Source organism: Tamandua tetradactyla, chromosome 5 (assembly GCF_023851605.1).
Source record: "Tamandua tetradactyla isolate mTamTet1 chromosome 5, mTamTet1.pri, whole genome shotgun sequence".
Taxonomy (NCBI): domain Eukaryota; kingdom Metazoa; phylum Chordata; class Mammalia; order Pilosa; family Myrmecophagidae; genus Tamandua; species Tamandua tetradactyla.
In genome coordinates this window covers 2,417,269-2,444,680 of record NC_135331.1, presented here as the reverse complement: position 1 = coordinate 2,444,680, position 27,412 = coordinate 2,417,269, and the positions used below count along the sequence as shown (strand labels likewise).

The 27,412-nt window shown below is 45.5% G+C and overlaps 1 protein-coding gene across 1 annotated transcript in view; it reads right to left on the bottom strand.

Moving 5' to 3' along the window:
- The window catches only part of STX2 (syntaxin 2), a 70,651-nt gene extending 49,556 nt beyond the window's left edge, over positions 1 to 21,095 (bottom strand). The window contains exons 1-2 of the mRNA XM_077159542.1: positions 20,999 to 21,095; positions 3,999 to 4,073 (exon numbers count right to left, since the gene is read on the bottom strand). Of these exons, the coding sequence (XP_077015657.1) occupies positions 3,999 to 4,073; positions 20,999 to 21,028 (105 nt within the window). The 5' untranslated portion in view covers positions 21,029 to 21,095. The remainder of the gene's footprint in view (positions 1 to 3,998; positions 4,074 to 20,998) is intronic.
- Between the last annotated feature and the right edge of the window lie 6,317 nt (positions 21,096 to 27,412).

Genomic DNA, 27,412 nt, shown 5'->3' with positions numbered 1-27,412 from the left:
CCCAGCTGTCAAAGCTGGTATCTTTGACCTCTAATGATCTAAAACGTTCAATATCCATTTCAAAATGTAATGCGTTTTGGAGCAGCTCAAAGGAATAATCTGCGATGGTGGAATGGTAGCCCATGACAAACTCTGGGATATGTTCTGTAGCTATTTGCTAATTTGCGCTTTGATAATTATTGTTTTCTTTCTATACTTGTATATATATATATTTTTCTTTGTTTTTATATATATTTTACAATTTTAAAAAGTTTTTTAAAAAACAGAGTTACACATGAAACCAAACTCGAGACTCTTGTTACATGAACCAATAAAATTCTTTATTAGAAAAAAAAAAGCAATATGCTTGTCATGGTCAGGTTCATGTGTCAACTTGGCCAGGTGGTGGTGCCTGCTCGTCTGGTTGGGCAAGCACTGGCCTGTCTGTTGCTATGAGGACTTTTTATGGACCTAAACCATCATCACTTTGGCTGCATCCACAGCTGACTGCATTTGTAATCAGCTAAGGGGAGTGCCTTCTGCAGTGAGTGATACTTAATCTAATCACTGGAAGCCTTTTAAGGCGGATTCAGAAGAGTCAGGCTCTTTTCCTGCTTCCGCCAGCCAGCCTCTCCTGGGAGTTCGTGGAGGACCTTCATCGGAGCTGCCAGCTCACAGCCTGCCCTACAGACCCTGGTCTCTTAATCCCCATGGTTACATGAGACACTTTTATAAATTTTATAATTACGGGTATCTCCTGCTGATTCTGTTTCTCCAGTGAACCCTAGCTAATACAGTGTTTTTTTAGCAAAATTAGTCCAGATGGGTTCATGACATCACCTTCAACAACCTCCAGGGTCAGGTGTGTAATGGCCCCCAAAGATGCTTACACTCTGTTCCCTGGAGCCTGTGTGTGTTACCTTCAATGGCTGTGCAACCTGTTTAGATGGAGAGATTATCCTGGGCTATCTAAGCAGGTCCTCCAAGCAGTCATAGGGTCTTTATAAGAGGGAGACAGAGAGAGATTTGGTGACAGAAGGCAATGTGGCCAGGGAAGCAAGACGCTACACTGCGGGTTTTGCAGATGGGACAAGGGACCATGAGCTAAGGAATGCAGACAGTCTCTAGAAGTTGGAAAAGACAAGGAGAGGATGGATGCTCCCCTGGAGTCTCCAAAAGCAACCAGCCCTGCCAACACTTTGGCTTTAGCTCTGTAAGACTTATTTCGGGTTTCTGGTCTTCAGAACTGTGAGAAAATAAATTTTTGTTGTTTTAAATTGCTAAATTTGTAATAATTTGTTATAGGAACAACAGGAAACATATAGACATGCTAATATAACATTTTTATTTTTTAAAAAACCTACATTTTCAAAAAAAAATTGTGGGAAGAGTGGCAGCATTTTACTTTTGTGCAAATCCTAAGTCCAGCTTAATAGAAGACAGCTGGACTCTCCTATCTGCTTCTGCATTCACCATCTGTTGTGCTATTACACACTTCATGCAGCCTCTGGGAAACTCCACTGCACATTTACGAGAACAATAACGAGAGGCAGAGAACATTACAGCATTATTGTGAAAACAGTGTTGATGACAGAGATCCTGAAAAGGTCTTATGGGCCCCAGGGACCCCCGGTCCAAGCTCCAAATTACAATTTGAAAATGAAAGCATTAGAGGATCACCTAATACAACATTCTGCTTTTACAGAATTGTAAAAGTTATTTCATTAAACCTGGGTGTCAGTTCAACATATACACAATATCTGTAGAACTTATCTGAAGTTGTACACAAACTTATAGCATAGTTTAACTTTATTAATCATGTAGAAACAATATATAAAAACTGATTATTTTATATTTTTTGTTATTTTATTATGAAGGTTTAAATACATGTAATGAATTTCAGTTTTCATACACAGATCTGCATCTCAATTTTCCATATTGAAAGTACCATTTCTAAAATAAATTCAAAGGTGCACATACCTCAGAAAGTAGGAAAAATATTATTTTAGCTCTTAGTTCTGCAGTGTAATCACTGGTTTCCCCACAGCATGGCTCAAAAAGAAAAGAAAACTGTTGGGCTACAAACTTGCTGGCACCAAGTAAAGAAGGAGTGCGGCTACAATGGTGCCAGCTCCTATTGACGGCTGGGGACTGCAAGACACAGGGTCTTTTTCTGGCCTTACAAATCATCCTCACAAAAAGGACATTTCCCTGGCCACCCTGCAGCGTGCTAGTTTAGCCTTTAACCAAACATCAGTTATGTGAAAAATTCATGTCTTTTGCAAAATTTTTATGGGATGTTTAAGGTCTGAACGCCATTTTCTAAAGTGAATTTGTTATAAGACACATCTGCTGCTCCTCTATTACCTAAAAAGTCATTTCCCATAAATCGACTGTAAAATTAACTGATACCTTAACAAATGGAAACTTGAGCTTGCAGTAGAACCCAAAAGAAGATGACCCCTGCAAGCCTTTCTATTCTGAGCCGGGGCAGAGTCGACAGAGTAGCCTCCCACACTCAGCAATCACAGTTCATAGCCTTCCACCAAACACAAAGGCAGCATCTGATGCGAAGTGACTCTTTCAAACAAATCTGTGGTTTACAAAGAATTGGTACGGAAGAGCTAAACAGCCAGGTAAAGGAATATAAACAGAAAAATAACGATTTGACAAAGTGGGTGGGAAGGCTAAAAGGTAACAAAAAGTGTCTCATTTCCAAGGAGTAAAATCAGGAAATCTAGTAACTTAATCCTTATATATGAAAGTAAGTTCTTGTACCTAACAATTCAGTCTTTTTCCATCAAATGAAATTAAGAACTAACATAAAGACTTTAAATCCAATAACCAGGCTTACTTTAGGTATGCAATAACTTTTGTTTGAATCTGAAAAACTGGTAACTTACAATGTATTTCAGTAGCATATTACATACTTTCAAATCCATGATTTGAAATGGTCTATATAAAATAGACCATTTTAGACTCTATATAGGAGCCACAACAAAAACTATTAGACTTTAGATTCAGCATAAACAAAAACAATCCTGCAAGTGAAGTTTTCATCAGAAAAAATAGAGACACACTTCTCTTTTCCATGTTAAACAGGATCAAGGTGTTTGTTCTGTGACTAAATTTCAAAAATTTCAAATTATTCAAAATGAGATCATGACATAGGTTTAAGAATTCCCATGTGACAGAAGCCTGAAACTAGCCTTGGGGGAGATGAGAGTCCGTACAAGGGACAGGGATGGACCCTAGAGACGTAGTCCTGGGGTGGAGGCCTGGCCCCTCAGACCTCCAATAAAGGCCCCACTGGCCGATGACGGAGGCGAGGCAGGGCCCCCATGATCACAGATTTGGTCCTCTTTAAGGAGATGACTCAGGAGACAGGCTCCATTAAACCTCAGAATACACATTTTGAAATGTGGAAAAATTCAAAGGAGAAGAGTTTAAAGTCCAATCAAAGCCTGGAGGAAACAGACCATCTGAGCTTTCCGATACAGGTGACTGATGAGCACGGGATGGGGACACACACCTTCCATGGAGGCATGCAGGTGACAGGTCCTCCAGGCAGCCCAGGAGCCCCTCTGCCAAGGGACAGTCGCAGCTGCCAGCACATCCACCTAAGCCTGGACTGAGAACCTTCTAAACCCTACCAAGGGGGATGGTGGGGTCCCTGCAGGTCGACTGCACCTGGGGGAAAGGCACCGAGAGAATCCCGTGCACATCAACAGGCAGGAGCAAACCCGTGGCCATCGGGCCCCTCCTCTGGGTCCCGCAGACCCAGTCCTACCGTTCTCACCCAAACCCTCCCGAGTCTATCACCAGGAACAACAATTTGCATTTTTTCAATATCAACATATATTTTAATAGCACTAAAAATTCCAGTGAAATTAGACAATTCAAACAACTTTTATATATACTGATGTTAGTATTACTTCAAATTTGATAAATGTACAATTATAATAATATAACTATGTTAAAGAAAAAAATCTATGACTGGGTTTCATTAACTGACTTACCTGATGGAAGAAATCATCCATAAAATGGTCCTTTTCAACGATAATAGTTGTGTCTCCATCATCATTTTTCCTACACTAAAATGGAAAAAAATGAATAAACAGCAAGTTCAAAGACAAAAGTAACATCATACTTACAAGTTTTCAAGTAACGCATTTGAGTACCACACTGTAACAAACTAGCACTTACTACCACACAACAATTTACTTCTGCAACACTTTCAACAGGAGAGATTACAGCTAAAATGAGATGGAGGTGGAGCCCTGGGGAATCGCACAACTAACTTCGGAGAAAAAAAATTCTAGATTATTCAGAACTAAGCAATTTAGAATCATTTGTTTCACTATGAATGTCAACATAGCAGGTACCATTTTTATCTTCAAGAAGTGAAAATGCTTGCATTGCACCTTTTCTACAAAGATAAAAATGTATATATATTGACATCACTTAGTTAACTTTTCTAGAGTACCTAATAATTTTCAAAGTACTTTCACATACATTAATTAGAGTTTATCATTTCTTCCTGAGTACCTCCAACACTAATGATCAATAAACATGAAGACTTTAATAAGTAAAATTGAGGCAGAAAGCAAAATAATGGTCACTTGAATGAGCCAAAATGACACTATGTTTTAGAAATCAGGTACTATACATTTAAGAAAATCTCAAAGAGTAAGGAATCAGGAGCGAGCCTCAGAGTCCCTGAGATGGCTGGTCGAAGGCTGAGTGCTGGGCGCAGCAGCAGAGCTGTTCTCTCTGTGGACCTGGGCTCTGGCAGGAGTACCTACATCTCCAGCATGGGCCAGGAGACCTGACGCTGCTGCTACAGGTACAGCACTTCAACCTTCTGCTGGGAAGTCAAAATAATCAGAGAAAAGCCAGTGTGCCAGTTTGAAACTGTTCTGCACCCCAGAAAAGCCATGTTCTTTAACCCTGACTCAGTATTGCTGGGTGGGATATTTTGATTAAGGTGTTTCCACGGATATGTGCCCCACCCAACTGTGGGTGGGATCTTCTGATTAGGCAGTTTCCATGGAGATGCATCTCCACCCATTCAAGGTGGGGTTTGCTTAGTGGAACCCTTCAAGACAGAACCATTTTGGAAAAAATTTTAGCACCCACACAGCCAGAGACCTTTGGAGAAGAAAAAAGAAAATGCTCGCAGGGAAGTTATTTGAAACGAGAAGCCACAGATCCCAGCAGATGCCAGCCACGTGTCTCACAGCTAACAGAGGTGTTCCAGACCACTAACCTTTCTCGAATCAAGGTATCTTTTCCTGGATACCTTAGCTTGAACATTTTTACAGCCTTAGAACTGTAAAGTTGCAACTTAATATAAATTCCCTTTTTAAAAGCCTTTTTTTTTTGGTATGTTGCATTCCAGCAGCTTTAACAAACCAATACAACGAGGATGAAAAAAATGTTGTCCCAACTACAAGGGAAAAGAGACAAGAAAATAAGACCCCAGGAAACTGACACCTAAATTACATAATGTTCATTAAAGACTTGTGCTGCAAAATCCATTACTGAGATATCTGAGATCAGAGAGAGGAAAAAAGAAAACCCATCAGAAAGCCCAGGGGAGGGAACTGTTTTGCATGGACTCCCCAAGGACACAACAGATGAGTTAGCTCAATTCTAACTGTGAAAGCCAAGGTAACCCTTTATTTTAGGAAGTCTCAAAATTCTTAGGATAATCGAAAGGCCTTCACCCTTTGCAAATCTGAAGCATGAGCTTTACTGATCTACAGAAAAGGAATAATTTGGAAACAAAATTCTACCAAAATTTAGCTAAGAAAAACTTGTAAAATATAATGAATGTGCTAAGAAAACACTCAAACCCTTCCTCTGCATTATCCAGGACCCACCAAGGTAAAATCAATTTGGTCCATAAAATTGTTTTAGTTTCCTTGGCTGCTCAAGCGAATACCATGCAAAGGGACGTTAAGCAATGGGAATTTAATGGCTCATGGTTTTGAGGCCAGAAAAAAGTCCCAATCAAGGCATCATCAAAGCAATGGCTTCTCCTGGAAGACTGTGGCGTCCTGGTCCTGGGCTCCTCTCCACCTGACCACACATGTGGCAGCCGCCCCTGGCCGCTCCCCTCTCTTCTGAGTTCTGCTGAATTTCGGCTCCTTGCTTCCTAGGGCTTTCTTTGTCTGAATCGCATTCTGCTTAAAAAGGACCCCAGTAAAAGGATTAAGACCCATCCTAATGAGACCGGGCCACACCTTAACTGAAGTAGCCGTGTCAAAAAGTTCTACTTAGGATGGGTTCACTCCCACAGGAGTAGGTTAAGTTTAAGAACTGTGTTTTTCTGGGGTACATATAGCTCCAAACTACCACAAAAACCTATAATATTAATCTCTTAATTTCTATCTAGAAGTCTTTAAACGTCATCCCCTTTTACCCTGGGACTTCTGTGTGTATACAGTTTGTTAAAGTAAAGGGAAAGGAAATGTGTTTCCTTCAGAGAAAGGAATGAGTCCACTTGTACAAGCGGCTTATATGAGAATATAAAGGAGGCCTTATCATCAATGTGAAAGAAGGACACTGGAACAGGTAGCCAAGGCTGTCTTCAAGGGAAAAACAGACCCTACACTGGGTGACTTGAGGCCTTCTCTTGGGTAAGGCAGGGGGCCAGCAGGCTCGGAGCTACAGAACTGTGCATTCTATTTACCCTGACTCCCTGGGCATCTATTCTGTGTGGTTTTCCCAATAGCACCTAGAGTTAGGGGCAGCCACCCCCCTGCTCTCCCCTAAAGCTATCTGCTGAGAAGATGCCTGGAGCTCAAGAGTGCTGCTGCTGCTGCTGCTGGAAATGGGTGTGCTGAGCCAACAGGCAGCTAAAGACCAGGCCATACCATCAAGCACAGAAGCCCTATCCTTTTTGTAATCCACTGTGCTAAAAAAGACTTTTCCTCTTGCTTTTTCAGTGAAAAAAAAAAAAAAATAGCTTCATCTAAAAGAAAGGATGCTTGTCAGGAGCCAAGAATCTGGATTCTAACTCCTTCCCAGCAGACCCCAAACTTCTCTCAGCTTAGTACCCTGTCGATGAGAGGGAGGCAGCACTAGTCTCAGCTCCGGTGAGACAGGGGCTTGAGGTGAACAGCTCCACCAGTGCTTCAGGAAGCACCAGAGACATGCAAATGTGGTGGTGTTCTGTCCCCAGCAGCACCTAGACCAATAATGGCATCCAAGACCATTTCCAGCCCATGCTCTTCTAAGCAAGGCAAGACCTAGCACCAAGGGGAATCAACCAGGACGCAGCAGAAACTGATATCACACAAATACAACAGTCCCTAGGAATGCACGTGACTTGTGGATGAAGAGCTGCTGTCGGTTCTGAGTGTGGAAGGCTGCGCGGCCCTGCGCCTCTCGCCACGCCCACCAGAGGAGGCACAGCTGAGAGAACCAGACGGGTGATAGGTATGTCCAGGTGACTCCAGACCCATCTGCCTTAAAAATGCACATGTGCTTCCTCCGAGGTGGGGCTGTACTGCAAATCCTTCACCCCAGCACTCCAGACCAAGCGGGCCCACTCAGCCCTCTTTGGACCTCATCTTGATGGATTCCAACTCCACTGTGGACTGGGCTCCACAGCCATCCCCCTCTGGAGACAGCCCACCGGGGTCCCCTCCAGCCTCCCCTCACTATTTCAGCTCACCCGGTCTCTCTCATCCCTAACAGCCAGAGAATTCACTGTACACTCCCCTTGCTCTGGGATTTATTCACACACTGCTGGGCACTATGGTTTAACTATTTTCCTGGGGTCATCATCTTTTCCGAGCAGGAAATGATGGTGTGTTGTACGACAGGGTCTGGAACTTGATAGGACGGCTTCATCGTCCAAAGTACTGAACCCACTGAGTCCACCCAAACACGCAGGTGCGGGGAGGGGAACGAATGAGTGAGCACAAGGACAGGATGTGATTTCAACAGTGCAGGGGAGTCTACAGACGCCCGTACTACACCGGGGAGGGGAAGGAATCTGTGCCCACAGCTTGTTACCCCATAGCTCTGAAAGTAATTCTAGAATCAAATACACCTAGTTTTTGTTTCAGTTTTTATTTTAGTTTTTGTTATGGAAAACTTCAAACAAACAAAAGTAGAAGGACCAATAGAACGAGCCGTTGATGTACCATCACCCAGGTTCAGCCATCACCCATCCACAACCCCTCATTTAACTCGTATACCTCCCACCAACTCTAACCTTCCAGCCTACCCCAAGACACTGGCCCCCTTTAAGGCAAATCCCAATGACAAAGATGCACATTTACATGAATGACACAACCCCAAACCCAAGGCACTCCACTAAGAAACTTATTTCCAGATGGTTTCTAACATAAGGCTTTCCCTGGGGAAAGTAAGTCATTTCACTATCAGTTTTCACATTACATGCATACTATACTCCATACACTAGGCACTGAGTAAATAATTACTAAAGAAATTAAATTCCTCTTCTATGCTGTGAAATTTGTCATGCATGAGTTTTCCTTAACAAAGTCATTTACTTGCTAGTAAATAATTCCTGTGTTTCTCTACCTATAGACCATATGGCTAGGAATATCTTTTCTCTGTTATTTTTATTCTTTATTTTTGATCTTTTACTTGTCTATTTGAAATTAGGAAATAGTTTATTACTATCTTCATTTTCATCTTCACTCATAAAAAAGAAACAAAAAAAATTTTTTTAAAGGCTACCAACCAAAAGCAATGATATTTTTGGCTTCATGCCCAAGCTACATTACTCCTGTTTTCAGTGAAACCCATATTGACTTTTCATGCCAAGAGAGAGTAAGGCTTGTACAACAGCCACATCAGTGGCAGTATGTTTGCTGTAAGTAACAAAATGATTTGTGGCAAAACATTTGCCAAAGGCACTGGGAATATTCTCCAATAGAACAAACTTGTTTTCCAAAGTTTCAAAGTGCAAGAAAAACATTCAACTATAGACAACCTGATTCTGTTAAATTTAAAAGCAGCATTATAGGAAAATACAACTTTCCCTACGTGAATGCTCTCGTCAGAAACAGGCAAGCTTCCACGTTCAGAGAGATTTAACAGACAGGAATGACATTCTAATCAAAACAGATTTGTCATCGGAATGCTCATTATTTAAAATTCAACAAAGCTGAACTATCACAGCTAGTAGACTCCAAAGCTGATGAAAAACAGACTTTCTTCCTCAGTGCTGTTCTCATATCCATGCACACGAAGGGACTTCTATACAAATTATAATTCTGGGGAATGTATGAAATTATTGTCTTGAAATAAGCACTGTGGTTATAGTACCTTTGCTGCTAGAATATATTAATTTATTTTTCCAAAATTACATTACTTGGATAAAAAGAGAAAGTTACACCTGTGATTCAGGGTGGAGGAGGGTGTTGGCTGGTTTGTAACTATGGCCCCAAAGGAGAAACTTCTTTTTCATATCTCACATAATTATTTTTTATACTCTGTGGTAGAATGTTACATTTATTCATGTTTTTGTGTTTTTATTACTGTTTTAGTTTCCTAACTCCTATAACAAATACCACACAATGGGTTGGCTTAACGAATGGGAATAAAAGGGCTCATGGTTTCAGGGGCCAGAAAGTGGTTTCCTCTCAAGACCAGGGATTTCTGGCTGGCTGGCAGTGGTTGGGGTTCCTGGACTTTTCCACCACATGGCAACACACACGGCAGTATTTTCTCCTTTCTCTTCTGGGTTCCACTGACTTCCAGTGTCTGGCTGCTTTCCCTGGCTTCTCTTTCTCTATCCAACTTTCTATGCTTCTAAGAACTTCAGGTTGATTGGATTAAGACTCACCCACATTCAGTTTGGGCTCACCTTTACTGATAATATCTTTAAAGGTCATGTTTGCAGATGGGTTCACATCCACAGGTCCACGGATTGAGATCAGAACATGCCTTTTGTGGGGCACATGATTCAATTCCAAAAAGTCCACCTTCTGGCCCCCCAAAAGGCATGTCCTTTCTACATGTAAAATACATTCATTCCATCACAACATCTTAAAAGACTTAAGTCAGTTTAGAATACTACCAAGTACAAAGTCTTATCAAAATCAGTTTTGGGTGTGGTCTGTTCTAGGGCAAAACCCCTCTCTCTGATGGACTTGTGAAACCTAGAATACAAATTATCTGCTTCCAAAATACAAGTGCTGGACAGGGTCAGGACAGACACTCCCATTCCGGAAGAGATAAACTGGAAGAAAATCAGGGCCACAGATCCCAAGCAAGTCAAAAACCCAGCCGGGCAAACTCTATGGATTTCAAGGGCTGGGAGTCATCCAGAGACCAATGTGTTGTCCTCTGGGCCTGACAGAGCATCAGCAGCACCCCTTCCAAGCACTTGAACAGGAGCCATGCTCTCCCCAAACTCTGGGGTGCAGTCCCCACCCTCTCTGAGCACCAGGATGTCGGCTAGGCTCCCTCCACCATCACCAGAGCACAGGCCCAACCCATCAAAGGCCACAGGCCCAGTGCATCTCTGAGCAATATGGTGGCAGCACTCTCCCTAATCAGTGGAGGGCAGGGGTGGGCCCGCTCTCTAGCCTAAGATCTGTTCAGTTCAGACCTCTGCTTCCAAGTTCTGCCCTTGAAATCGTTCTTCATTCAATTTGTTCCTTTTCTGTCCCTTGCTGTCCAGGCTGTCAGTGGGTCTGCTCATATATATCTTGCAAAAACCTTGTTGGCTTTGTGCACAGTTAAAGCAGATTCAAACCAACAGGCCATACAACTTCCCACAGATTCTTCCTGACTTCCACTGAGATGGCTAACTGGATCCAAGTTCAGTCATACCTTCTTTAAAAAAGGATTATTCAGTTAAACCCTCTCATGGAGCCCTGACCCCTGGAGACTCACTTCCTGAAAGCTCAGAGAGGTCCCTGGTGGAGCTACTTCTGGCACACTATCTGGATGGGCTCAGAATTTTCCAAAGCATTAACCACTGGTTTCTTTGTCCTCAACAGTTCAATCCTTGGTTTATCTCTTTCGTCTCTCATTTCACTATAAACTACAAGAAGAAACCAGGCTGCACCTTTCAATGAGGTTGGAAATCTCTTTGCCTAAATATCCAAGTTCATTACTTTCCAGTTTTGCCTGCCATCCAATATAAGAACTCAATTTCACCAAGTTCTCTGCCACTTCCTAACAAGGATCATGTTTCCTTCAATTTCCAATGACACATTCATCTCCTTTTAAGGTCTTGTAAGAAATAACTTTAACACCCATATTTCTACCAACACTCTGTTAAAGACAAATTATGCATTCTCTAAGATGATACAAATTTTCTCTACAACTCTCACTCATTTTTAAGTCCTTACAATTCCTACAACCTCTACCCACTACCCAATTCCACAGCCATTTCCACATTTTTAGGTATTTGTCACAGAGCACTCCACTTTCTGGTACCAAAAACTGTTTAAGTTTCCCAGCTACTAGAACAAACATAACAAGATGGCTTAAACAATGGGAGTGTGCTGGTACAGTCTCAGAGGCTAAAAGGCTTGCTTCCTGCCAGCTGGCAGTGTGTGGGGTTCCTTGGCTTTCCTATCACATGGCAGTGCACATGGCGGTGTCTCCTCCTTTCCCTGCCAGGCTCCGCTGGCTTCTGACTTTGTGTTTCTACTTCCATGTCCAATGTCCTTGGCTTACAAGGACTTCAGCTGTACTGGGGTAAGGCCCACCCCCCCTCAGTTTTGGCACACCTTAACTAGTAACATCTTCACAGATTCTATGTACAAATGGGTTTGCATTTACAGGGCCAGGGGTTGGAACCCCAACAACTACACGCTTGTCTCCATTAATACTATCCAAATACTCTTCTGCAAGAACTTAGACTTATATAGATAATATTGTAGCACAGAGACACTTCTGCAATTTGATGGGTTTTTCTTCTGAACATGTTTAGAGATTTATCCATGTTGACATGTGTAGCTCTAATGTTACGCTCAACCCCACACATTCATTTTAACGGTAGTGTAGTATTCCATTATATAAGGCTGTCACAATTTTTCCATGCTCCTATGGTGGGCAATACCTGGTTTTTACCAAAAATCCAACTGTTTTAGTTTGCAAACTGCTGGAAGGCAGTATACCGGAATCAGAACGACTTTTAAAAGGGGGAATTTATTAAGTTGCTAGTTTACACTTCTAAGGCAATGAAAATGTCCAAATAAAAGTGTCCAATCTAAGGCATCCAGGGAAAGATACCTTGGTTCAAGAAGGCCAATGATGTTTAGGGTTTCTCTCTCAACTGGAAAGGCACATGGCCAACATGGTAACATCTGCTAGCTCTCTCTCCAGGCTTCATGTTTCATGAAGCTCTCCCCAGGACATTTTCCTTCTTTATCTCCAAAAGTTTCTGGCTGCATAGGCTCTACAGCTTTTCCCAAAATGGTTCCTCTTAAAGGGCTCCAGTCAGTGACCCCACCTTGAATGGGTGCAGACACATCTCCATGGAAACCATCTAATCGAAAGTTACCATCTACAATTGGGTGGGTCACATCTCCATGGATAATCAAAAAGCTCCCACCCAGCAATAATGAATGAGGATTAAAGGGCATGGCTTTTCTGGGGTACACCACAGATTTAAACCAGCACAACAACTAAATATTTTTACATATGTCTTCTTAAGCACGTTAGGATTTTTCTCTGACACACTGTCATGGTCAAGTTCATGTGTCAACTTGGCCAAGTGGTGGTATCTGTTTGTCTGGTTGGGCGAGTGCTAGCCTGTCTGTTACTATAAGGACATTTCATAGAATTAAATCATGATCACATCAGCTACATCCACAGCTGATTCCATTTGTAATCAGCCAAGGGGAGTGTATTCTGTAATGAGTGATGCTTAATCTAATCACTAGAAGCCTTTTAAAGAGGATTCAGAAGAGACAGGCTCTCTTCCTGCTTTGGCCAGGGAGCCTCTGCCATGGAATTCATCTAGACCCTCCATCAGAATCATCAGCTTCACAGCCTGTCCTGTGGATTTTGGACTCTAAGTTCCCACGGTTATATGAGACACTTTCATAAATTTTACATTTATGAATATTTCCTGTTGACTCAGTTTCTCTAGAGAACCCTAACTAATACACACACATACACACTGATAAAGATTGCTGAGCCATGGGGTCTGAGCATCTCTAAACTCACTCAGTAAAGCTCAAGTTGCACTTTAGAGGGACTGTGATGAGCTGCATTCCCGCCCCAATCCCCTGCCACAGCACACTGATGGGCTGCTCTGGGGCTATGGGGCCAGAGTACACTCACAGGCCCAGTCACATTCTCTCTCCCCGGAATCAGTACCAAAACTGAGGGAATGTGGACTCGATCAGAGCATGAACTACAAGGGCATTTCAACTTGGTGGCCATGGGACACAGAGAACAACCAAAACCCACCGGCAGAGAGAGAAATGAAACAGCTGCCACAGAAACAGAGCAGGTGGCTGGAGCCAGAGAGAAAATGCAGGGCAATAGAGGAAGGCCTGAGGAAAGAAAGGGATGGTAGTGCTGAGGAAAGCAAAACCAAAACCTGGGATGGGAGTCCAACTAGAGTCCTCTCCTTCCCCCCAACTCCCCCTCCCTGCAGAGCTTACTCTGAAACACCTAGAACCATCTCCACCTCAGCGTCCGTGGCACAGCCATTTAACCTGGACTCCCTGGCCTCCCGCCCCCCTCCTGCCCCCAGTGTCGCTCCACGTGCACATGGCAGTAGAGGGCAGAGCCAGACGCTCCGCTGCTGAAGCCTCCGGGGCTTCCCACTGCACCGAAGAAATCCACACCCCTGCCGCTTCCCCTGGCATCTTTCTGTTGAACCACACCCATCGGCTCCCACCCCAGGGCCTTTGGATTTGCAGGGGTCTCAGCCGAGAATCTCCACCCCAGAGTCCTCCACACAGGCTCTTTCCAGTCACTCAAAGCTCAGCTCAGGGAGGTCTCCCTGGTGCCCACACCCTCACCCGGCCCCTTCTCCAATCCCTGAGCTGTGAACTGCTGACCTCCCAACTTCGCATTTCAGAAGAGCAAGGCCCTGCTCTGACTTTCACAACTGCATCATCATCTCAAAAACCATTCCTGGCACATAACAGTTGGTCGTTCTTGTTCTGTTGGATAACCAAATGAAGAGCGGAGGACACACAGAAGAGAAGGTGGAACTGGAGGAAGCATGTGCAAAAAGACAGACAGCAAGCGAGACACAGAGAAAGAGACACACGGACCAGAGAAAGAAGGCATGAAATGAGCCGAGGCTGCTTTCCCGTCCTGGTTCCTCCCTCGTGCAGATGGACTGACGGCCCTTCCTGTCAAGGAAAGCCTCTCCATGACACCCCCTGCTCTGCTTTAGCTAAAGGATTTCTGTCCCTTACAACCAAAAAATTCCATCGCTGTCTGCGTTTTTTCTCCGTATGGGCATTCTCGGGCAGAAACATACTGGTGCAATGAACACCCCGCCCCAATGCCCAGTGACAGGCCAGCCCTGCTTGGAAGGTCTCCGAGCTTGGGGGTGGGTGGGGGCTGCTCCTGTGCTCAGAAAGCTCAGAGACAAGCGGGAGGTGTCTCCAGGGACAGAGGAAGGTGAGAGCTAGGGCCGGCAAGAGGGCAGTGGAGTGGCCAGAGGGAGCAGTCCCACCACAGCTCTCAGGAAGACCAGGCAGGACGTGTTGCTTACAACAAGGCTGTCCGCACGAAGGGGGCTCAACAAAAACCTTTTCCAGCTATCAGATATCTTTTAGATAGTCTATACCTCAAATTCAGGATAGAACTGAAGTTAAACTGAGAAGCACATAATCTGTGGAATTTAGAGGTTTTGCTATCTTAAAAAAAAAAAGACATTTATGAAATCAAATGGATGTATTTATCATAAACTACAGATTCCAAGTGTGGGAATTGTTTATATGATAATAAACTATAAAAAGTTAGTAGGACTGAATAAATTATGAAATTATAAATTATAAATATATATAAAAATTATAAATATACTATGAAATTCTTAGTATCTTAGTTGTTTAGACAAAGAAGATCTTATGTTAAAAACTGGATTCGGGCCACGGTGGCTCAGCAGGCAGAGTTCTCGCCTGCCATGCAGGAGACCCGGATTTGATTCCCGGTGCCTGCCCATGCAAAAAAGAAAAAAAAACAAACTGGATTCTGAGTCTTTATTATATAATATTCTGAACTACACACATATCCAAACTGTCAAAAGAACAAATTTTAAAATATCTGGACACCACAAACACAAAAACAACCCAATTAAAAACTGTGCAAAGGACTTGAACAGACATTTCTCCAAAGAAGCTAAGCAAATGATCAATAAGCACATTAAGAGAGAAATGGCACATTAGCCTTTAGGGAAATGCAAATCAAAACCACAATGAAATATCATTTCAGAGACACTAGGATGGCTATTTTAGAAAAAAAATGGAAAGTAATAAGTGTTGGTGAGGATGTGGACAAACTGGGAACTTATGCATCCCTGGAGGAATGTAAAATGGTGCAGCTGCTACGGAAAACAGTTTAGTAGTCCTCAAATAGTTAAGCATAGAATTACCAAATGACCTGGCAATTCCACTCTTAATCACAAATACTCCAAAGAAGTGAAAGCAGAGACTCAGTATCTGCACACTGATGTCCACAGCAGCCTTATTCACAACAGCCAAAAGATGGAAGCCACCCAGGCGTCCACGACCAGACAAACGGATAAACAAAATGTAGTCTCTCCATGCAATGGAGTATTATTCAGCTATAAACAAGGCATAAATTTCTGAAATGTGCTAAAACAGGAACTTTGAAAAATTGAAATAAATCAGACATGAAAGGACAAATATTTTATGATTCCACTTAAATGAAATACCTAGAATAAGCAAAATCCATACGGACAGGAAGTTGATTTAGAGGTTACCAGGGACCAAGAGGAGAGGACAATGGGGAGTTACTTCTTAATGGATAAAGAGTTTCTGTTTTGGGCAATGAAACAGTTTTAATAATGGAGGGTGGTGATGGTAGCACAGCATTGCAAAAGTAATTAATGCCACTGAATTGTACACTTATGAATGGTTAAAATGGCAAGTTTCATGTTATATACATGTTACCACGATAAAATATATCTAGGCAGAATTGTTTCTACCCTTTAAAAATTATATCTGTAGTTCACCACTTTGAACCCAGAGATTAAAAATAATGATTTCCTCATTTCTCTTAGGCCTTAATTAATAATTAATGTGTTTATTATCATGCAAATAATTGCCACAATTGAAATCCACAGTTTCTCTATTCTTAACTATAATAAATATTTCTGTCTGCAAACATAAATTTTAAAACCAAGAAAATGAAAACATATTATCTCCTAGATCATCTTTCCTGTTTTATCTGCATACAGCTCAACTGTATTTCCTTGGACCTCCCTTCGCTCTTCCTGAGGCTATGTGCATGCCCAGATTGTGTTCCATTCCTCTCTGGGTCCCTCTGCAGCTCACACACCACCAGGTCTGCTAGATGGGTGGACTGATCACTTGTCTTCATTCAGAAACAACATCTCTCAGCATACAGAGACCAGGAGATCAAGGGAAAGTCACTTAAAACTTTCTACATCAAAAAGAATTAGTTGCTCAAAAAGAAAATCATAAATCCATATGAAGCAATGATGAATTTAAATACCTACCTCTCACCATATACAAAATTTAACTCAACAAGCTAAATATAAGAGCTAACACCATAAAGTTCTTAGAGAAAAACACAGAGAAATACCTTTAGGGCCTTATATTAATCAATGGATTCTTAGATTTTACACCAAAAAAAAGGGGGGGGAAGGCAATGAAAAAAAAGATAAATTGGACTTCATCAAAAGACATTATCAAGAAAGTGAAGACAGCCTACAGAATGGGAGAACATACTTGCAAACCATGTATCTGATAAGGGTTTAATATGCAGAATGTATAAAGAACACCCACAATACAACAAAAAGTCAAACAACCCAATTTAAAAACGGGCCACGGATTTGAATAGACATTTCTCCAAAGCAGATATTCAAATGGGCATAAGTATATAGAAGGATGCTCAGTATCAGTAGCCATTAGAGAAATGTAAATGAAAACTACAAAAAATACTACTTCATACCTACTAGGATGGCTATTATTAAAAAAAATGGAAAATAAGTATTGGCAAAGATGTCGAAAAATAAGAACCCCCATGCCTTACTGGTGTGGAAGTAAAATAGAACAGCCCCTGTGGAAAACAGTTTAGAGTTGCTTCGGAAAGTTAAACACAGAATTACCACATGATCTGGCAATTCTATTTCTAAGTATGTAACCAAAAGAACTTAGAAGCAGGGATTCAAACAGATTTTTACACACCAATGTCCATAGCAGCATTACTCCCCTTTATCAAAAGGTAGAAGCAACCCAAGTCTCTACAGATGAGTAGATAAAATGTGGTGTATGAACACGACGGAATTATTCAGCCATAAAAAGAAATGAAGTGTTTATACATACTACAACATAGAAGAACCTTGAAAACATGCTGAGTGAAGGCAGACACAAATGAGCAAATATTGTATGATTTATCTTGTAAGAAATACTCAGAATAAGCAAATTCATAGAGAGAGCAAAATAGCCTGGGATGGGGGTGGGGGTATTGCTTAATGTGTACAAGTTTCTGTTTGGGGTGAAGAAAATGTTCTGGAAATAGAGGGAAAAGTTACACAACATGTCAATGTACTTGATGTCACAGAATTGTGCACCTAAAAGTTTAAATTGTTTTTATGCTATGTAGAATGTACCACAGTTAAAAAAAAAAAAAGAGAGAGAGAGAGAGAGAATTCTTGGACAGAAGAAGCTAAATCTATATTTGAAAAATCATACTGGATAAACTGATATTTACGTTCTTTCAAATAATTATCAGTGGTAATCTTTTTCTCAAAGAAAGCATTAATAGATAAAAAAGGAAACTTTCAATAGGCATCACAATTTGTTACTGTGGATGTTGCAAGTGAAGCATTTTAACTATCAAAATTAATTATTAAAATTTACATAGGGAATTACACCAACCATTTAAATGTGAATAGACATTTAATTACCCCAGGCATTACTTGAAAAGGACACATTTCCTGGAAAAATATATTTAAATTTTTCTATCTGGTAACTTTAATTTGGGTTTTTAAATGTTAAAAATTATTAAATTTTAACTATGTCAGACAATTTTATCTTAAAATTTTATACTAGGGAGGTTGTTTTTTATAATTTCCTGAAAATGTAAAACCTAGTAAATATTAATAGCACTTATAATTATATAGCACTCTTCCCCTCCCACCTTCTCCCAAAATTTCAGAGGTATTGGATAACTTTACATTTCACAACTCCCTCTATTAGACTGACAAGTGAGATATTATTATCCCCATTTTATATATGGGATTTTGAGAGGTTTAAAAATGACTTGCCCATTTTTTGGTTTCTACAACCAGAAGTAGAAACTCCCACTAATTTTCCTCTAACTGCTCAGTCTCTTCATCTAAAATAGGATGGTATTACACTAGGTAGAACATTTCTAGCTCTAAAATTTTTGAACAAAATATGTTTACATAAGAGTGATGAATGCATAATTTAATTTTTCCTAATCATTCAGAGGAAAAGTATTTACATATTCTCTGGACCAGTGTTTCTCACTCTTCCCTGGTAGCACATAAATCTGGCTGTCATTTGCTAAAATGGGTACAGCTCTCATGTTTGCTGCTATTTGGCATTTCTTCATTTAGCAAATATTTGAGCTCCTATGACATGACACTGACAGATATTCTATAGAATGAGATACTATGGTAGGAATTTGCCTTATGTGACATCACACTGACCAGTGAACTACAGGGAAATTCAAGATATTTGACAATTAATAAAAGAGGAAGGGGGTAAAAAAGCACTATGAAAAAACTTTCTTGGAATGAGTATAGAGGATAATTCCCATGATACTAAGTATGGATTCACCGTCCTTCTCAATTGGGGTTCCTCACCAGACCCACAGAGCATAGATAATAAACTGAGTGGTGATTTTTTTCTATTCTCCCAAGGATGGTACATAACTAGACCCCTTCTAAGGGCAAAGGAGAGACATTAATTAACTGCATGCATGGGAAGCCCAGGCAGCAGGGCTGAGTTAGAATCCCTGGTCTGAGGCTGCCAGCTCTTCCGAAGGCAAAGGCTGAATTTGTGTACTCGGAAAACGAAATGGTAAATACTCAGCATTAACTGGTGACTTGAAGTTTTAAGGAGGGAAATGCAATCATTTTGATGGCCTAAAATGTTTCAACTCTTATACATTCTATAAACCTCCACTATAGCTTCCCCATCAGCATCTCATTCTCCATGTTGTCACCTTTTCACAGGTGGAATGCATAAAAAAACATTGTTGCATTCAGTTAGTCAGTCAGTGTTCTCTTACTCGGTGATTTGCGGCAGTTCGGGGGACTATGCTAGGTTCAGAGGGCTCCACCAGCTGGGTGTGTTAGGTGCGCAGAGAAAGCATAAACACAATTCCAGTTCTGTCTAGAGAAACACATTACCAACAAGCTGTTGGGCCTGCCCCACCCTCTCCTCCCGGCGACCAGCATCCAGAGGCCCTGCGTTCCTTCCTGCACTTATCCAGCACCTATCCATGAGCTCCTACTGTGGGCAAGGACCTGCGGTGGACACAAGCGATCCAAGAGTGAGCCAGGAGCACAGGGTCCTGCTCTCCCGGAGCTGACATCCGCTAGGGCGGGGCTGACAGCAGCTGCACAAATAAGTCCTCATTACCTGGAGTGCAGTGCAGGGGATCAAACCTAGGACTTGGCAGAGGGTCTTGGGACGAGCAGCAAAGCCTGGCTCAGAAAGGATGCACCTGGGGGCAATCCAGCTACATCCCCCTTCTCAAAACTCAGCGTCCCCACCTGTTGAAAGAAGGGCAACGCTGTCCCTGCCTAGGGCTGTCAAAAAGAGCAAGGAGGCCTCACCCATATTTAAACAGTCCAGAAACGTGTGGGCATGCGGGTGCGGCCGGCTGCTTGAATACCGCGCTCTCCAGGCAGGGGTCGGGGCCCCGTCCGCAGATCCGTCTGTGGACCTGGGAGGTTGCGGCGAGCTCTCCGGCAGGGAGACCCAAGCCCCGGGGCCTCGAGCCGGCAGGGGTTGCCCAGGTGCAGGGGCCCCGAGTCCCGCAGGGGTTGTCCAGGGGCAGGGGCACGAGTCCCGCACGGGGTTGTCCAGGGGCAGGGGCCCGAGTCCCGCAGGGGTTGACCAGGAGCAGGGGCCCGAGTCCCGCAGGAGGACCCTAAGCGCAGGGGCCCGAGTCCCGCAGGAGGACCCTAAGTGCAGGGGCCCGAGTCCCGCACGGGGTGCTCAGGCGCAGGGGCCCGAGTCCCGCACGGGGTTGACCAGGAGCAGGGGCCCGAGTCCCGCACGGGGTTGACCAGGAGCAGGGGCCCGAGTCCCGCACGGGGTGCCCAGGCGCAGGGGCCCGAGTCCCGCACGGGGTGCCCAGGCGCAGGGGCCCGAGTCCCGCACGGGGTTGACCAGGCGCAGGGGCCCGAGTCCCGCACGGGGTTGACCAGGCGCAGGGGCCCGAGTCCCGCACGGGGTGCCCAGGCGCAGGGGCCCGAGTCCCGCAGGGGGACCCCAGGAGCAGGGGCCCGAGTCCCGCACGGGGTTGACCAGGAGCAGGGGCCCGAGTCCCGCACGGGGTGCCCAGGCGCAGGGGCCCGAGTCCCGCAGGGGGACCCCAGGAGCAGGGGCCCGAGTCCCGCACGGGGTGCCCAGGCACAGGCGCCCCGAGTCCCGAGGGCGTTACCCAGGCGCAGCCCCCATCTCGCGAGGCAGGCGCGGTGCCCCGGAGCAGGGTCCCGAGCCCCGAGGGCGACGCCCAGGCGCAGGGGCCCCGCCCCGCCCCCGCCGCCCCCGCCCTCCGGGACCCCGGGCTGCGGGCCAGGCCCCGGGGACGCGCCCGGCCGCAAACCGCTAGCCGCCCGCCTGCCGCGCCTCACCGCCGTCAGGTCCGGCAGCCGGTCCCGCATCCCCGCGGGCCGGGCGGCACACCCCGCCGCTCAGGCCTGCCCGGCGCCGCTCCCGGCCGGGTCGCGGGCTCTCCGGTCGCCGCGTCGCCGCCTCAGCCCTGCCGCGGACGCCGGCTCCGCGCCCGCCGCGCCCTCCCCGCCGGGCCGGCGCTGTCACGGCAACCGCGGCCCGCCCGCTCTGCGCATGCCCGGCCGCCGCCGCGCTCTCCGCCTGGCAGAGCCGCGGGAGGCTTCCAGCGGGAATGCTGCGCGCCGGAGGGGCGGGGCCTGGCGGAGGGGCGGGGCAGGAGCTGGGATGGGGCGGGACCTGGCGGAGGGGCGGGGCGGCCCTGTGGGCCGAGGTCAGCTGAAGTGCCTTTGCTGTCTCCAGGCTTAGTTCCCTAGAGCTACCGTAGAAAGTATCCCAAATCGAGTGTCTTTCTGGAGGACACAAGTCCAAAATCAAGGTGTCTGCGGTCCCTGCGCCCCGAGGGTGGAGGGGGAAACCTTCGCCTCTGTGGGGAAAACCTTCCATCTGTGGAGAAACCTTCTCTTCTGTGGGGGAAACTCACATCTGTAGAGAAACCCTCTCTTGTGTGGGGGAAACCTCTTCTGAGGGGGGAACCTGCTCTCCCAGGGAACCTTCTCCCCTGGGAACCTTCTCCCCTGGGGACTTTCTCTCCCAGGGGACCTTCTCTCCCGGGGGAACTTCTCTCCCAGGGGGACCTTCTCTCCCGGGGGACCTTCTCTGCGGGGGTTACCTTCTCTCCCAAGGGGACCTTCTCTCCAGGGAGACCTTCTCTCCCGGGGGACCTTCTCTCCCAGTGGAACCTTCTCTCCCGGGGAACCTTCTCTCCGGGGGACCTTCTCTCCCGGGGGACCTTCTCTCCCAGGGGGACCTGCTCTCCGGGGGACCTTCTCTCCCGGGGGACCTTCTCTCCGGGGGACCTTCTCTCCGGGGAGACCTTCTCTCCCAGGGGGACCTTCTCTCCGGGGGACCTTCTCTCCCGAGGGACCTTCTCTCCGGGGGACCTTCTCTCCCGAGGGACCTTCTCTCCGGGGGACCTTCTCCCGAGGGACCTTCTCTCCCGGGGGACCTTCTCTCCGGGGGACCTTCTCCCCTGGGGGACCTTCTCTCCCGGGGGACCTTCTCTCCGGGGGACCTTCTCTCCCGGGGGACCTTCTCTCCGGGGGACCTTCTCTCCCGGGGGACCTTCTCTCCGGGGGACCTTCTCTCCCGGGGGACCTTCTCTCCGGGGGACCTTCTCTCCCGGGGGACCTTCTCTCCCGGGGACCGTCCGTCTGCTCACTGATTAGTGGTTCGCGTTTAGTGTTCGTGGTGAAGGCACCGGGAGGTCCGGGGCTCTGGAGGCGCAGCAGAGGCGAGACGGGAGTCAGAGTCTCCACTCGAAGGCGTTGTTATCACCGCTTGGTGGACAGGAAACGGAGGCCGAGAGACGAGCCACGTTGGTTGTGCAATGTCACGCAAATAGTAAATGGTAGAACTGGGAGTCAAAGCCAGACCTGAACACTCATTCTGTTGCCCTATTAATAAACACTGAGAGCCCGCAACCTGCCAGTGCTTTGCCGGCATCGGCGACATGCAGCGATGAACAGCCTCAAGCTCACGCTTGGGCGGGCCTTACATTTTAAAATTGCCTACCTCATCGTCAGTAATGTGCAATATTGTTTATTTAATACTTGTAGCAATACATCATGATTTCTTTTGGGTGTGTTAAATTTTTTTATTATAGCCGTTGTAGGTTTACAGAAAAATCATACAGAAAATACAAATTTCTCTATATATCCCCAACCCCTGCCATCATTAACACCATGCATTAGGGTGATAACTTTGCTAAACTGATGAAAGAATATTATTATAATCTTACTTTTAACTGTAGTGCATGGTTTACATTAGGGCTCATTGTTCGTGTTATGCAGCCCTAACGTTTTTTCTGTCTATCATGACTCCTCTCAAATAGATTTTCATCACTCAGATCACAACTCACAAGGGACCTCCTCGAGGAGGAGTCCTGTGTAGCCAAGAGTTTCACCTTGCCCCAAAAGAGATCCTGCCCTTGGCTCCTGGGTCTTCCTTTGCCTGTGTACCTTGGGCTAGCCAGACAGTGATAGAGTGATCTGTGGTTGGGGTGGGGGTGGGGTCTTTGGGTCACATGGTAGTGTATCAGTCTATCACTTGACCAATTATGTGGGTAGGTAGTCCTTCAGAGTGGAGCCCCAGTAAAAGTTCTGGACACAAGTTTCCCTGACTGGCAATACCACAGAGTCTGGGTCTTTGGATGCCATATCTAGAGTGTCAGCAGGGAGGGCAGTTGGATCCTCCATGGGAAATCCATGTGCTAGACAAGAATAAATGGGCTCAGGTGGCAAAAACCACCAGCTCAACAGCCCTCTCAATTCCAGTGAAAATATATGCATTCAAGCAAAAATGAGAAAGGTAGAAGTTGGGATCTTTTAAATGCATCGTGTGGAAAACCATTTAGAGCACTAAATTACCCTTATAAAGTCTCATCCAGAAAATACCTTCCTAATGGAAACTGATGTCTGTGTAATTCTTCTGAAACATTTTTAGCCATATATGTTGCCTGCCATGCAGAGAAACTAATCTCTGAATTCTGGATATGGCATCAAAAGGCCCAATCTCTGTGGCATCTCACTCAGAGAAACACAGCCCAACAGTCAAAAGTAATGAAAAGTGATTCCAATTTGTACTAAGGTGTCTCAAATAATATTCAAAGATGAAGTGTATAACCTGGAGGAACACTCTTAAAATCCTCTTTCTACAGTTCTCTTGCTCTCTGTACATCTTCCACCACGGAACTCCCAGAAAACCCTCTTTCTCTTCATACCATACCCCAACTTCCCACCAAAATAGCCCCTCCTTGACACTCCCATTGGGCAAGCGCTCTTCTTCCTGCCCCTTTTCCTTCCCTTGGCTACCATCATTCTCATCTCTTTCCCTAAGTATTGGCACCTACCTGGTTTCCCTCTCTCCACTGATTATTCCAAAATATATAATTTAGGGAATAGGCAGATAATGTTGAAATGGCTACCAGAATTCTTCTTATCCTGCCAGGGAGAGAATGAGGGTGTGAATACCGATTCATAATTTATCACTTTTGTCCACATTGCATACATGTAAATGGAGTCTTTTGGGGTCAAAAATCAGCCAGGTCACTATGGTGGGGTCAAACACTGTAGTAGCAGCCACACAAGGATATCCAAAGAACTCTATGTGCTCCAGGAAGAGAATGTGATTGGCCAGCACAGCCTTCCCCTGTTCCAATCACTGGCCCGAGAATTCAGGTGACAGGGTACAAACTTGGCTACTGGGGCCCCACCCCCCAGGTGGATGGAGACAGCTCTCAAAGAAAGGGGGATCATCACACGTTGGACTTGGCAGTCAGAAAGGCAAGAGGGAAAGATTCAACTCACCTCACTGGCTCGGAGAGGCAGGGTCCCATGACTGAGGACCTGAGGGTAGCCGCTGGGAGCTAAGGGGACCCCCTTGCTGACAGATACCCAGGAAACGGGTATCTCAGCTCTGCCCATCACCTGGTGTTCTAGTTTGCTAGCTGCCGGAATGCAATATACCAGAAACGGAATGGCTTTTAAAAAGGGGAATTTAATAAGTTGCTAGTTTACAATTCTAAGGGCAAGAAAAATGTCCCAGTTACAACAAATCTATAGAAATGTCCAATCAAAGGCATCCAGGGGACGATACCTTGGTTCAAGAAGGCTGATGAAGTTCAGGGTTTCTCTCTCAAGTGAGAAGGCACATGGCAAACACAGTCACAGTTTCTCACTCGACTGGAAGGGCACATGGCGAGCAAGGTGTCATCTGCTAGCTTTCTCTCCAGGCTTCCTGTTTCATGAAGCTCCCCAGGAGTTGTTTTCCTTCTTCATCTCCAAAGGTCTACTGGCTGGTGGGCTCTCTGCTTCTCGTGGTTATTTTGTTCTGCTCTGTTCTCTCTGAATCTCTTATTCTCTAAAATGTTTCCTCTTTTATAGGACTCCAATAAATCAATCAAGACCCACACCCACGTGGGTGGAAACATGTCATCACCTAATCCAGCTTAACAACCACTCTCGATTACATCACATCTCCAGGGAGATGATCAATTACAGTTTCAAACACACAATGCTGAATAGGGATTAGAAGAAATGGCTGCCTTTACAAAACGGGATTAGGATAAAACATAGCTTTTCTAGGGGACATACATCCTTTCAAACCAGCACACCTGGAATGAACTCAGAAGTAGATTCTTCCAAGACTGTCCTGATAAGAGCCCAGCTGGCCTACACTTTGGGAAACCCAGAGCAGAGAGACCAGCTGAACTGTCCTCGACTTTGGACCTACAGAACTGAACTCATAAATCTGTGCTGTTTTAAGGTGCTACGTTTTTTGCCATTTGTTATGGTGGCAATAGAAAATGAATACACAATCATTTACTAAAAATTGGATTTTTGGCTCCTGGAAAATAAGGCATATGTCCTGCAATGCTTATATATCCATTCAAAAGGAATGTCACATGAAGGAAAGAAGGAAGGAAGGGAGGGAGGGAGGGAGACAGGCAGGAAGGATAGTGACTTCACCTGTGTGTCCTTCCGCCTCATCCACATCCCCTATATTTTTGGGTGACTTGAACTGAATAAATCAATCATGCTTTGGTCCCCAAGGAGTCGGAAGCTTACAGGACCTGCTGCCGTGCTCTGTGATACATGTCCTTGTCTGCTCGCTGCTATGCCCTGGCGTGGATGCTCTATCCAGGGCAGGCATAGCTGCCTGCTCTGTCCACCTACGTAACCCCTACACCTCTCTGGGTGCCCAGTCCCTGGCAAGTGTTTAATAAACCTTTGTTGAACGAGGAAATAAATGAGTGAACCAGCTAAATTTGCATCTAAGCCTCAAGAGTAAACTTTAACGCTGTGCAGGGTGAATTACAGCCATGTACAAGTTAGGACAGCCCCGTGCTCTGTGGTGGAGGGGTCACGTCAGGTGGTGGTGAAGGCTCGCTCTCCATGGAGGCTGGCCTCTGTGCTGCGTCCTACACCGACCCGTGGGCCTCAGGGGTCTCCACGAGGGCCTGTGGCCGGTGTGCACGGGACTGCTGGAGCACAGCAGCTTTGCACGGTGCCCCCAGGCTTCTGCGTGCACTCAGCAGCAGATCCTGCGTGTGAACCAAGCAAGTTTCCACCTACTCTAAAATTCTGTGATTCTAAATTCGGTTATTTTACTGGATTGAATGCAATCATGGGGGAAATTTAAAAAATCTATATTTTCCAATTCAGAACTCCTTTCCAAACGTCTCCAATAAAGTGCTGACAATCATGGTTAGTCGACACTATGCTTGTCCTGATCAGAAGTTGAAGGCAGGCTCAGAATTCATTTTATCTTCTCTTGGTTTAAAAGAGGATGCTTTCATGGTATTTGAAAACGCTATGGCTTTGTTAAATTGTCAGTGTGCTAAGTTTAGAGGTAGACTACCTTTCTGAAGATGTGACTTCATAGCTGGAAAGAGCTTCCACATCGTGTATTAGTTTTCCTTCCTCCCTCTGATGACAACTTGGAAAGGTCTCCACTGTTAGGGACCGTGATCACCCCGGGCCCACCCAGACACCCAGGATGGCCCCCCCACCCAAGGGTCCTTAATTTCCCCACACCTGCAGCGCAGCTTCTGCCATGGAGGATACCGGGGGGGGGGGGGGCGGGGGGAAGGATGCGGGTCCTTGGGAAGCATCTTCCTTCCTCCCACACTTTCCTTTTCTCCAGAGACTCGTATACGTGTTAGCTGACGTGAGTGGAAAGGAGAGAGGGTCAGATATGCTGGGTATCAAGACCTTTCCACTTTAGCATTCATGTTATCCAAGTTAAGACACATGAAATGCTACCCCAGGTTCTCCTCTGGAGCCACCCGAGCGAGGTAAGGCCAAAACAGCCCCTGGGGAGGGAACACCCCGCCCTGGGCACAAGACCCCGAGACCCTGGGGCCATACCCTGCTCCCAGCTTCTAGGGAGGCACAGAGAAAACACACAGTCTGCTGTACGTAGCAGTCCTTCTCCAGCAATCTAAAGGAACGTAACGAAAGCCCCAGGAGGCGGCCATGCGTGTTGAGGGCTGTCGACTCCCGCAGTGCCACAGAATGAACCTAAAAACACCCTGCACGTGTGCTGGTCCTGAATGGTTTGGAAAAGGGCCTCGCATCAGGCACACGGCCATGTCAGATGGCCAGCAGCCCTGCCCCTGTCCCAGCCTGTCCACATGGCATGAGACAGCCAGGCCATCCTGAGACACACAGACAGGACTGACAGAGCAACACTCATCACACAACCCTGAACTTGTGTCCTTGTTTGGAACCATTCTATCAAAGCATACTGAGATT